Source organism: Nanorana parkeri, unplaced genomic scaffold (assembly GCF_000935625.1).
Source record: "Nanorana parkeri isolate BGI_ZX_2015 unplaced genomic scaffold, ASM93562v1 scaffold2931, whole genome shotgun sequence".
Lineage (NCBI taxonomy): Eukaryota > Metazoa > Chordata > Amphibia > Anura > Dicroglossidae > Nanorana > Nanorana parkeri.
In genome coordinates, this window is record NW_017309199.1 from 1 (window position 1) to 12,327 (window position 12,327).

Consider the following 12,327-nt stretch of genomic DNA (forward strand, 5'->3'; position numbering starts at 1 on the left):
TCATTCACACAGCGCGGCTTTTACCATTAATTTCATATTTTAAAGAATAATAATTAAAAAAAGATGCACGAAGACCCGACCGCATGCGACAAACTCCCACCGCATAATGTCAAATCAGACAGATGCCGACACAATATCAACACTTGGATGGAGCTAGCGGTGACATCACCACTAGCTCCACCCAACTGTTTCCTATTGGCCGGCACCTGCCAGAGTCTTCTAGCAGGTCCCAGCCAATAAATAACAACTGGGAGGAGCCTGCCATGATGACAAATCAGTGTGCCCAGGTCCTTTGGGGATGCTGGTCTGTCATTACCATTAGACGGAGCGAGCCATGAGATCCTTTTTTCGGAGATTGGTCAGCATTGGCCGACCTTTCTCCCCAGTTTGGGTGTCACTACGGCTCAGTCAAGCCAAAGCATATGCGTTGACTTTGCCTGCTGTGCGGGCTATAATGAATAGCCTATACAGCAGCTCTTCAGTTCGACTGAACCAAAGGCAGAGGCGGCTGAAGTGAGCCGAAGTGAGCCAAAGTGAATCGATGATGAATAAATCTCTTAGTGTTCTTTTCATACTAATTCAAATACAAATGTATCTCTTTCTTCTAGTTTACCACAAACCTGATTACTCCTTGATCAGTTTTTGTTATGAGAAATTGGTATTCGTTTGCATTCGTCCTTTCTGCTATTCAGAAATTGGGATATATTCGAATCTCTGAATAACCAAAATTTGTCAGAATAACGCATTTTTCTGAAACGAATAGCACATGTCTACTTACCATTATCTCCCCCAACAGAGCTGCATCCTCCCCATTTAGGTGCAGTCCATCCCTGCTGTAGAGTTGGTAAAAGACTGAAAAGTCAGCCATTTCTCTATGAACCCAAACCCCACCATTTTTACACATGGTAATTCCCTTTTTTGTGGAACAATACACAACAAAAAAAGTGTGGGGTTACCCTTAAAATTCATAACATGACCTTATTCAGGCATATAGCCTTGGTGAGGAAGAAAAAGAACAGATGTGTGTGCCGTCCCTCTTCCAGAACCATACTAGACCACATGCTTTCAAAATTGGATTAAAGGTAGAGTGGCAAATACCCTCTCTTGGCATAACTCTAAGCCAAGAGATTGAAATTTTGATGTCTGAATAGCTAAATTGCAATAATTTCTATGATGTTTTATTAAGCTTTTAATATGTGATGTTACGGTTATCAGTGCTGGGATGGGGATACCATCTTTTTATTTCAATTGCAAAAAACTTTTACATTTGTTAAAAATAAAATAATATTTACTTATGTCTTGTCATAATATGTAGCACCAGAAAAGTCCCAATGGTTGAGCACCATTTTTTATTTAACTTTTACAATTGTGGAATGTGATGTGTTGATATCTAGATTGGATCCACATACTATAATGAATATATTACTTCACAAATCAGAAACTCATCTAGTCCATTATTTATCATATTTATTGTAATTATTATTACTTATATTATTATTAATATTTGATTGAACAGTAGATTTTGACTTTCATTATAATGCACTTTTTTGTTTATTTTCTATTGAATTTTAACTATAATATATTCTCAATTTCCTGCAAAAGAAAATGCCTACATGTTATTTTTTTTATTTCTCTCAGCATTGTTCACCCTGGAAAGCATTTCTTTAGTAAATTATTATTAGACATCGTCTTCAGAGAACAGTCAGAGTTTGTTCTATTGGATGAAAGTTTCTGGACAATCTCTCAGGGAATGGAATCTGAATGGACTTTTCTTCACCTGCTCACTGAAGTCAGTTTAGAGACACATTTAGAATTTTGTATCTCTAGTGTCTTATACAGTAAAATCAGTAAAGTACAGTAATATTCCTTTTGTCTTCAATTCACCTGATGTGACGTATTCCAAACATTGCAGCAGATTGTACAGAATAGTAAAGCAGTGACATCATTGTTCATTTTTAGAATGATGTGAAACCTTCTCTGTGCAGTTTTCCTGGGACTACGGACACCTGAGCTGAGCGGCTCACTAGAGATATGTGAAGACACAACACATGATTACAGTGGTGGGACCGCTCCGCTCATAATAGAACAAAAGAACAACAAAAGAGTCACCAAAGAACAAATGTGATATTTTACTGGATGAAAGTTTCTGCCGGATTCCCCCAGGAAGCAGACTCTGAATTTACTGATCACCATCTGCTTTCCAATACAATCTGTCATCATACAAATGTCATTCTGTTTCTTCTACTTTAACTCTTCATTTTCTATGGGTGCTGAACATCCATATCATTCTGCTTGTGTGCCTTCAGTCCCTATAAGGTGCAATACAGAATGCAGATCAATGTTTTATTTACAAAGTAATTCAATAATAAAAAGAATAAAATGAAAGAATGTGTCTAACCTGCTCAGCAATGGCATGGACACGCACTATGATAAATGACTTGCCAAAAACTCCCCATACACTATGCAATCATAAAAAGTAATCATGTGTGTGAGTGTTTATCAGTGAAATCTCTATACCAATCACTGGCGTGTGGAATCTCATGTACCAGTCATTGCATTGCACACAGGCACATGAGCAGTACAATACAGGCTTTGCTGGGTTTTACATTCTCATTTAATGCTAGACAGGTTCTCTTTTGTAAATATTGTTTTGCAAAAATTATTTTATTTTCTGTATTTTTTTAAAGAAATATAATTCTTCTAGACTATACCATCCTCACAGCCATCAACCCCCTCTTGCCATATCGTTTTTGTTGCTATTTCATAATAATGAGTAGATGTTGTGATCTTGAATGTGTATGCGATAGAACTCCAATAGCCAGAATAACTCTATGTGGAGTTCGTCCCTTCACATCACTATGGGCTCTGTCCTTGTTATTTGCTCCCAGCTGCACAACCAAAGTCCTTTTCCTCCCCACACTATTTTGGCTGGTGATCACTCCCTCTTCAATTCAACCTTATTTAACAACCCCAGTATTCCAGCTACTTAGTAAATTATCTAGGCCACCTTAAAACTCTGGGCTCAAAGGAGGTGGCTGAAGGCGCCTGCACAACTACTGTATCATCCATGAATCCTCCCAGCTCCCACACCTATCCACTTTACTATAGAAGCTGGCTAAATACTACCTATTGAATGTTTTTACCGACAGTTCGGTTACCAGGTTTATCTACATCGTTTGTTAGAGTTTTAGTTATATGCACTTTGCCTGGGTGAGCATGTCACTGTGCTCCACACTTCTTCGAACCCTTGCATGGTTGCTGTTCATCCGGACCCAACTACCCAACAATCCAAGTCAGTTGTGGATTTATTCCACCAAGAGTTCTAGTTTATGTTACTATGTTTGATGTCTTGTTCCCTCCCCACCCTTATGTCTCCTTCCCCTTCCCCAAGTCTCCTCTCTCCTGGGATTCTCTCCAGCTTCCTACTTCGAGCTGCACGTCAGTGAGACCGTGGCAGCTACCCCAAACCACAAGCAACTAGGTTGGGTGAGTACCTGAAGCAAGATCTTTGTCTGATTCCCCATGTCACGTATATTATTAAGTCTGAATTTGCAGGGCCTAAACTCCCCCAACAAGCGGACCCGAGCCTTTAGATTTTTTAGATCCATACACGCCAATAGTATCTTCCTTTAGGAGACCCACTTCTCCAAAATACTTCAGCTCTCAATTCCCTGAGATATATATGTCAAATGATTCCTGTAAACTGAAAGGGGTCCTTATAGGGTTCCGTAGATCGGTTAATTTTATATGCCAGTCGGAGACCTGATACACTCTGGGTCGTTATCCGATCATTACGGGCCTCCTAGATGATAGTGAAGTGACTCTTGTCACCTATTATGCTCACAATGTGGACCAGCTCTCCTTCTTCAGGGACCTCCTCGAAAAAGTACATGCACGCTCGACAGGAACTGTCATCATGTGTGGAGACTCCAACATGGTACTGTTCCCTCACCGTGACAAATCTAGAACCTCTCCCTCCTGGTTGCACACTGCGAAAATGTTTAGGGACCTCATAGCATCCTACTCTCTGGTGGACTGCTGGAGAGATGTCAACCCACACAAATCTGACTACACACACTACTCCCACCCACATAATGTCTTCTCTAGAATAGACCACATTCTCATAAATGCCTCCTTGACACCCCATATACTACACTCCAGAATTTTACCTGTCCCCTGGTCAGACCATTCGGCAGTCACCATGATCCTCCCATCCCAGCTCCCAGTCTCTAACTCCCCAACCTGGACACTGAACGACTCCCTCTTAACGGACCCCTCTTCTAACCCTACTTGAATCATACATATCAGAATACATCGCTGTTAACCAAACTCCTGACATCTCCCATGTCACCCTCTGGGAAGCGCACAAACCGGTCCTGAGGGGACTATTATCCAACTGTCCTCGATGCTTAAAAAAGAGCGATTGTGTAAACTGACCCAGCTCGAACATGACTTCCACTCCTGTTCATAAGCCTTCGCATTGGACCCTTCTCCAATTCACAAAACTAACCTGGAGTCAGCCCGCCAAGCTCTTAACCTCTTACTCACTGAGCATGTCGCCCGACAACTCCACCGTACGGCCCATACATTTTATCTCAAAGGCAACAAAGCTGACTCCCTCTTGGCCTCCAAACTTTGACGTATAGACCCATCCTTCAAAACTGTCAAGCTCCGTACCTCCACAGGATCGCACACAAGTAACCCAGTGAAAGTCCTTGACATGTTCCAGCAGCATCTGTCAGCGCTTTATTCGTCCCAGGACCTCTTCTCCACTGCTCAAACTGACCGATTCTTCACCGGCCTGGATCTTCCCCAGCTGACAGAGGCCCAAGTATCCTCCTTTGAGGAACCGATAACAGAAGAGGAGGTCGGCCTAGCAATAGCCATGCTCTCTCGTGGGAAACGCCCAGGTATAGATGGCTGCACCACAGCTTACTATGTCACTTTCAAAGACCTATTGATCCCTCTCTTAACCTCCTCCTTTAATTCCCTCCGCAAAGGACAATCCCTTGGCCAAGAATCCCTCACTTCCTTGATTTGCATGATCCCCAAGCCAGCCGCTGATCACACTAACCCATCAAACTACAGACCGATCTCCCTACTTAACGTAGACTTTAAATACACCAGACATTACGTACACCCCACATCAGCCACTAACCTCCTCTGGCTTGCTCCGAAACAAAGACCACCCATATCAAACCCGATCACGTCCCATTCACTACGTTTATGGTACTCCATCAAGTCCTCCTCTGGATTCCTTTCCTCTACCCTGCCTATCATGTCCATTCTGGCCATCTCTGTATGTTCTGAACGCAACCTTACCTACTTCTGGCAACTAAGGACCACCACGGGCATTAAATCCTTCACATACCTGCAGCAACACAACCAAATCCCTGGTAGGGAAATCTATAGATATCTACAGGTCAAACACCTTGTTACCACTCGCACCCCAAAACAATTCGGCCCCACACTGCTGTCTCCATTTGAAAAAGTCTGTCGAGACAATCCACACACCTCAGGTCTAATCTCCCTCCTCTACTCAGCCCTGATCACCCCTACAGATACACCTCCCCCTTCCTATGTACATCAATGGGAACGGGAACTAGACTTCCCCCGTAGATGAAGATATATGGGAACAAGCTTGGGCAAACACTAAATCCAGCACGCGCTGTGCAAGCATGTTGGAAATAAACTACAAGGTCCTCTTACGCTGGTATTTGGTGCAGGCCAGAGTGGCTATTTACAATCCTCATTGCTCTCCTAACTGTTTTTGAGGCTGCCCAAAACCAGGTACCTTTTTCCACATATGGTGGGGCTGCCCATGGGTTTCTGCCTTTTGGGACGAAGTCTTAAACCTCCTCACATCACTGTTCGTGAAACCACTATCTAAAGACCCCTTTTTAGCATTACTTAACTGCAAACCGGAAGACCTCCCCCGCAAACACTTTCATCTCTCAATGCATATATGCATGTATGCAATGCATATATGTACTTCAGCAAAGAGATAAAAAGATGTAACAAAGTGAAAAAAAATAAACATTTATTACATACATAGCCCAAATCAGTGACTTTGCCTAGACGGAGATGATGTAATCAGTCTGCTGCTGGCAAGAAGGAATATATCCCAATCTATCTCCCGCAGTGACGGGACTTCAACATTGTAAGTTTGTAGCAAGTCCTTAGGCAAGATGCAGCAAAAGGGGCTAATCTGTGTCAGGCATTTGTGAACACAGCCAAGAACTGCACAGGAATCAGGATTTACATGGTTGTGTCATCTCTGAGCTGTCATTTCAGTAGTTAAAGACTGGACTGTCAGCTGAAAATCTGGGTCTGAACGTGCGAATTGTGGCTGTCAGCGACTAGTCAATGTTAGGGCAGAACGGAGAGTGGCAAGACTGGTACAAGACAACAGAAGGGCAACAGTGCAGTGTCAGATTTCTCGCATCACCTTTCAACATCTCGTGGAGTCACGAGGCGGCCCAACGAAGTAATCTCGTGGAGTTATCTGGTGGCCCAACGAAGTACTGATGGGGTGGTCATAATAATCTGGCCACTCGGTGTATATAGTGCATGCAGAATAAATATAAAATATCATAACATATCATATTATATAAACTGCATCATCATCATCATAAATAACGTCTACAAATATTCAATTTGTGCTTATAAAGTGCATCCCATTAAAGTGCCAATACTCCAAACTGCGTCCCAATAAATACTATTTCATCAATCACAATCAGTGTCCAGTAAAAAAATAATTTTGTCATTCTGCAATCCGCATCCGACCTCATATAGTGCACTCCATGTCACAGGGCTCCTCCTCCACCCATGCTCCATCCTTCTCTTCAATTGGAAATACTCCTCCCCCCTGTGTGCTGGGCCTCATCTGGTCAGGACTAGATCCAATGAGCCTGTGTTATAAAACACTGAGGGGTCTATTCACGAAGCAGCCGAAGGATCTAGCCGTAGCTTCAGCTGATCCTTCGGCTAGCTTCGGCCCCAGGACCCCTTCGGTTCAGTAGAACCGAATGGCTGCTGTACGGGCTATTCACTGTAGCCCGTACAGCTCCCGAAGTCGGTTGGGAGGTTATTGTCGAGCTGAACGCATATGCTTCGGCTCAACTGAACCGAGCTGAAAGCCGAAGCTGGCTGAGCGGCCGGCCGTTGGCCTGCTGACAGCCTGCTTCTGACACCTGGCTCTGGCCACTTGCAGAGAAATCAGCGTCCCTGGTTACCAGCTAACCAGGGACACTGATCTCCAGACAGCCTAACTCTCCCGTGTACTCCGGGAGTCTCCCGCTCCCGGCCACCCAGGAGAGACACTGCTTTTTGTTTTTTATTCTGACGCGGAGCCATTGGCTGGCGTCAGAATAATTTTAAAAAATTTCACCATAGGAATGCTTTGCTTGATTCCTATTGGCTATTTCAATTTGCAATAGCCAATAGCAAACTAGGCTATTGCACCCGCCCACTGCTGCAGTTCTCCATCAGGTCCCCACTAGTGATTGACAGCAGCAGAGGGCGGGTACAATAGCTAGTTTGCTAGCTATGCATTCCTATGGCGAAAGTGTTTTTTTTTTGTTACGGCAGCAGAACCTCCGGCCAATAGAAAACAGTTGGGCGGAGCTAGCTGTCACTGCTAGCTCCGCACAATCATTTTCTATTAATTTTTTTCTACTTTATTAACAATTTTTCTGTTCTGCTCGATCCCACAGAAGGACCGAGTAGAACAGCTGAACATGCTGAGCATGTTCGGCCGACCCGAAGCCACGTGAAGCCACCCAATGTACGGCTGATTTCAGCCGGTATACGGCTGAAATAAGCCGCACTAGACTGAAGTGCATAGCCAAACAGCATCCGGCTCACTTCGCTTTAGGTCGATCATTCACTCGGCTGCCTATGACAGCTTAGTGAATAGACCCCTAAGAGCTGCTCCTGTGGTATATATCGCTTTTATATACAGCTCCAAAATAGGCAAAACCCAAGTGCAACCCATAAATAAAATACAACAGGAATCCCCTGATGAAGTCTAAGGACATAATGCATAGGGCAGAGCTGCAACTAGAAAAAAATGGTAACCGCATACATTTATAACCAGCCTTTGTAGCGGGGTGCACATCGAAAGGCTTACAACAATACAAAACACAAAAAGGTCCCCAGCACACCTGCCAGCTAGCCTGAAACAAAACAAATTACCTGGCCAAGAATATGCGTTAAAAACAGAGCTTTTAGTTGCACAAACCTACAAATAAAAAATTGTAAATTGGATAACACAAGTTGGAATAAAAAATGTCACATATTGGAGACATGTGGGCCACTTTGATGGGTCTCTTCCAGAAAATCAGCAACTTACTCTCACCCCACAACTGATATCATGGAAACGTGACCAGGTGACAGAAATCAAAGAAAGCCAATACTGTGAGAATAGATAGACTGTCATTGGTTACTTTTGCTACTTTTTAAATCGACAGGTCACTGGCTCTCATATTCATCCAAATAATCAATTGCATGCTATGTCATTGACCTGGATAGATCAGGAGTTCTGATATTTCTTTGACTTTAAAACGTACAAACTCTTTATGAGTTGGTTACCAAGAAATTGTTGAGGTCAAAGACAAAAAAGCAAGTAGTACTTTCAGAAGGAGGTCAGTAGTGGCAACCTGCAAATTTGTTCCCACTACAGGTATCCTTACATTCCGAACTTATTACTTAAAGTGCACCTGTTCCCAAACAACCAGTAAAAGAGCTTTCAAACCCACAAGCCCATGAGATTTCAGCAAAAATATTAATAATGGATCATTCTGTATATGCGCATATGCCATGGCTTCCAGCCTCTGATAATACTTTCTTCCATCAAGTGTAAAGAAACTATTCATGCGTAGGGATGAACTCAGGTTTGGATCAAATCTGGTCCATACTTGAGCTCCTCTAAGCAAGGAAATACCATGGGCACTTCCACCAAATTATCTGCGGACTGAGCATTCCCTGCTTGCAAGCTGCATGTAAACAAAGGGGTGGGATACTTGTGCTGATGTCATTTAACGTATATGGCCATAGATGTTATCTACCAAATATAACTACATATCCATATAAGGTCAATGACAACATTACAGCTCACCCCTTTTCTTATGTCAAGCTACAGTTGGGGTATGCCCTGCCAGCAGATGATTGGGAGGGTGTAACTCTTTTCAGGTTAAGAGGACCTCTGGCTCAAACAGGGTTGAACCTTATCTCATCCCTATTCATCCGTACAAACTGAATCATACTGACAATAATGTTATTATTTCCATCCATATTCTTGCATACCCACTCCATTAGATTCCTGCATGCTTCCAAAACTACCCCATGTGGGATGGACTTATATAAATGATCTTCAAGATCTCTCCCCAGAATATACTCACCTTCCAGCTCCATTTGTTATAACCTCTCCTGGACTTTCAAGTCACTTAAAATCAACATGGGACCGGGCCCAAATGGCTTCACAGCAACTTATTTTAGGAAATTTTCAGATACCTTAGCACCGCTTCTAGCTGATGCCTTTAATGCCATTCATGCAGGTTATGGTTTTCGACCAGAATCATTATCAGCTACAATATGCATGATTCCAAAACCTAACAAGATGATACCAATTTGGCTAACTTTAGGCCAATATCACTTTTAAATATCAATGTTATTTTTTAAATTTCATTAAAAATAATAATAAATATTGATGTTAAATTATTAGCTAAAATTTTGGAACCAGACTAAATGATATCATAGGCGATTGGATCCACAAGGATCATGTATGTTTTATGCCTCATCACCATGTGGGTGATAATGTTCGCAGAATATTATCTGCGAACATTATCAAAAAACGTAATATTCCACTTATGCTTTTATTACTTGATATGCAGGAAACATTTGACCTATTTTATACACTACGAATTTGGGGTTTTGGTTCTGAATCTTGCAACTGAATTGCTGCTTTAAACTTTGCACCAACAACATCAGTGAAATATGCAAGGCATAGGTCATCATCTTTCCCTATAATAAGAGGAACAAGGCAAGGATGCCCTCTATCTCCCCTACCTATTGGGTCTACATATTAACCCTACTAAATTCAAAATTCTCAATATTAAACTGCTCCAGCACACAACTGACGACATTCTCATCCAAGCTAACAGCAGTAGAACAGACTAACTCCAACCTTCTGGAAAGTGCGGTCCTCCTGTAAAGCTTTCAGAAACAAAACCAACAACAGATAGTGAACGTCTTGCTCTCCCTGAATAACCAACATAATAGGGGCTGTCAAAATAATATTCACATTTGTGAAGTTCTGGAGTCCACAACCAGTAATGACAACAGTCTGTGAAGTTCTGGAGTCCACAACAGTCTGCAGTATATTCAACCTTCACCTGGACAATCCACCTGATACTTAAATTCACAGAGTGCATATATCCCTAGGTCCACCTCCACAGGATTCCACTCACCCTCGGGATATCATCTGCATAGTTCCTCATTATGCCAAAAAGGAAGAAATTATGAACCAGGCCTGGCGCAAAGGCCCTCTTAATTTTACTTTCAATAGTTCTTTATTGAAGTCAAGTGAAGCATACATAACAAAATGCATATAACATAACCAACTTAACATCCAGGATACAGTATGCTTTGCAATATAATTTCCATTTATAGGGAGATACGAAACGAATCACACATGTCTAGTTCCCAATGGTTAGAGCAGCGGGATGCCATGTGCGATCCTTGAAGTGCCAGTTTCCATTGGGTATCTGAGAAGGAGGTACCAAGTTCCTGTTCCCATTTGATCATGGGAGAGGTTTTTTGAAAATGATTATAGAGACCAACCCCGGCCCTCTTAATTTTGATTGATTTCACATTACATACAGGGTAACATTACCTTACATTACATACAGGGTAACTTTAAGTTTCAATGGGTCACTCATGCTCTAACATACTTGGGTACTCTAATTCCACCTGATGTGAAATATTCGCTCTCACACAACTTTCCTCCCCTTTTGTCTCAGGTCCATATTCTGTTATCAAAGTGACAGTCTGTTTTTTTTTTCTCTTCTCCGCAATATCATTAAAATGTCCATCCTGTCCAAATTTATCTACCTTTCTCAGGCTCTTCCAGTACATATCCCCGACAGATTCTTTAGCCAAGTTCACTCTATGTTCTTAAAGTTTGTTTGAAATAATTGCTGTCCACGCCTTCAAATACATCTTTTATCGTGTGGTGGAATGTTCCTCCTTGACATGACTAAATATTATACAGCTAGTCATCTAGTTAGACTCAACGATTGGTGCAGACATTCATCCTTTAAAAAGTGGGTGGCCCTGGAAGAATCTCTTTCACCCTTTTTCCTCTCCAGAGCTCCATGTGCTTCTCCTCCCTACCCCAATTTCTTAGAAACCATCATTTTATTGGCACTACTCTTTCAGTCTGTATTAGGGCCTTTTTGCATTGGAATCTCATTGGTGCGCCTTCCCCTCTTTTCCGTGTAACCCAGATTTCACACCAAGTTCTCGACTGCGCCCCTTCAGCTCTTGAATTGCCAGATGCATCTTCCAAGCATCTAATTTTATAAAAGAGGGATCATAGCCATCTCTTGAGGCCCTGACTAACCTGATGTGGCTTTTAGACTGGATATCTGGAATGCTTTACAGCTGGGACATTTCATGCTTTCCTTACCATCTGCCCAGGACTTGGCTTTGAATAATTACGTGACTCCTATTAGGCATACTCTTTCTAGCATTTACTCTTTTCTCTCTATACCTTTTTCCGGTCATAGGGCACTCTTTCTAGCCCATAGGGAAAAAGACCTCCTTTTTTACAGACAAAGTCGTAACATTATTCATTTTGCCATGAAATCTTCTATTTGTATGAAACACCAGGAGACCAACTATACAATTCTTACCAGATGGTATTGGACTATGACTTTTCTGTATAGATATTGCCATGGGGTTACCAAGGTTTCTTGGCACTGTAACTCAGAGATGGGTACTCTGTCACATATATTTTTGCATGAATTTTATGAATATCTTCCTGATGATCCATCATTTGTACATCTACTACATAATATGTACTGTATATGTCAAAAAAGGCCTATTCACTTTCAGTGGTCCGTCACCTTCTGGACACGGCTAAATCTTGTATTCCAAGCCTCTAGAGGAAATCCTCTCCTCCATCTGTATCTATGTAGATGGGCAGGGCTGAGGAAATTAGGGAAATTGAAGATTTTATTCTGACTTCCCAAAACCGGGAAGAGAGTTAATTCATAATGTGGCACTATTGGTTGGAATTTATGGAGTCCCCTGTGGGTCCATTTC

At 42.2% G+C, this 12,327-nt stretch overlaps 1 protein-coding gene across 1 annotated transcript in view; it reads left to right on the forward strand.

Moving 5' to 3' along the window:
- Positions 1–3,391: 3,391 nt before the first annotated feature.
- LOC108802538 (vomeronasal type-2 receptor 26-like) overlaps positions 3,392–12,327 on the forward strand; it is a gene marked incomplete at its 5' end in the record, with an annotated part of 58,206 nt that continues 49,270 nt past the window's right edge. Inside the window, 3 exons of the mRNA XM_018574401.1 lie at positions 3,392–3,486; positions 3,871–3,937; positions 4,686–4,910. Coding sequence (XP_018429903.1) covers positions 3,392–3,486; positions 3,871–3,937; positions 4,686–4,910 — 387 coding nt within the window. The remainder of the gene's footprint in view (positions 3,487–3,870; positions 3,938–4,685; positions 4,911–12,327) is intronic.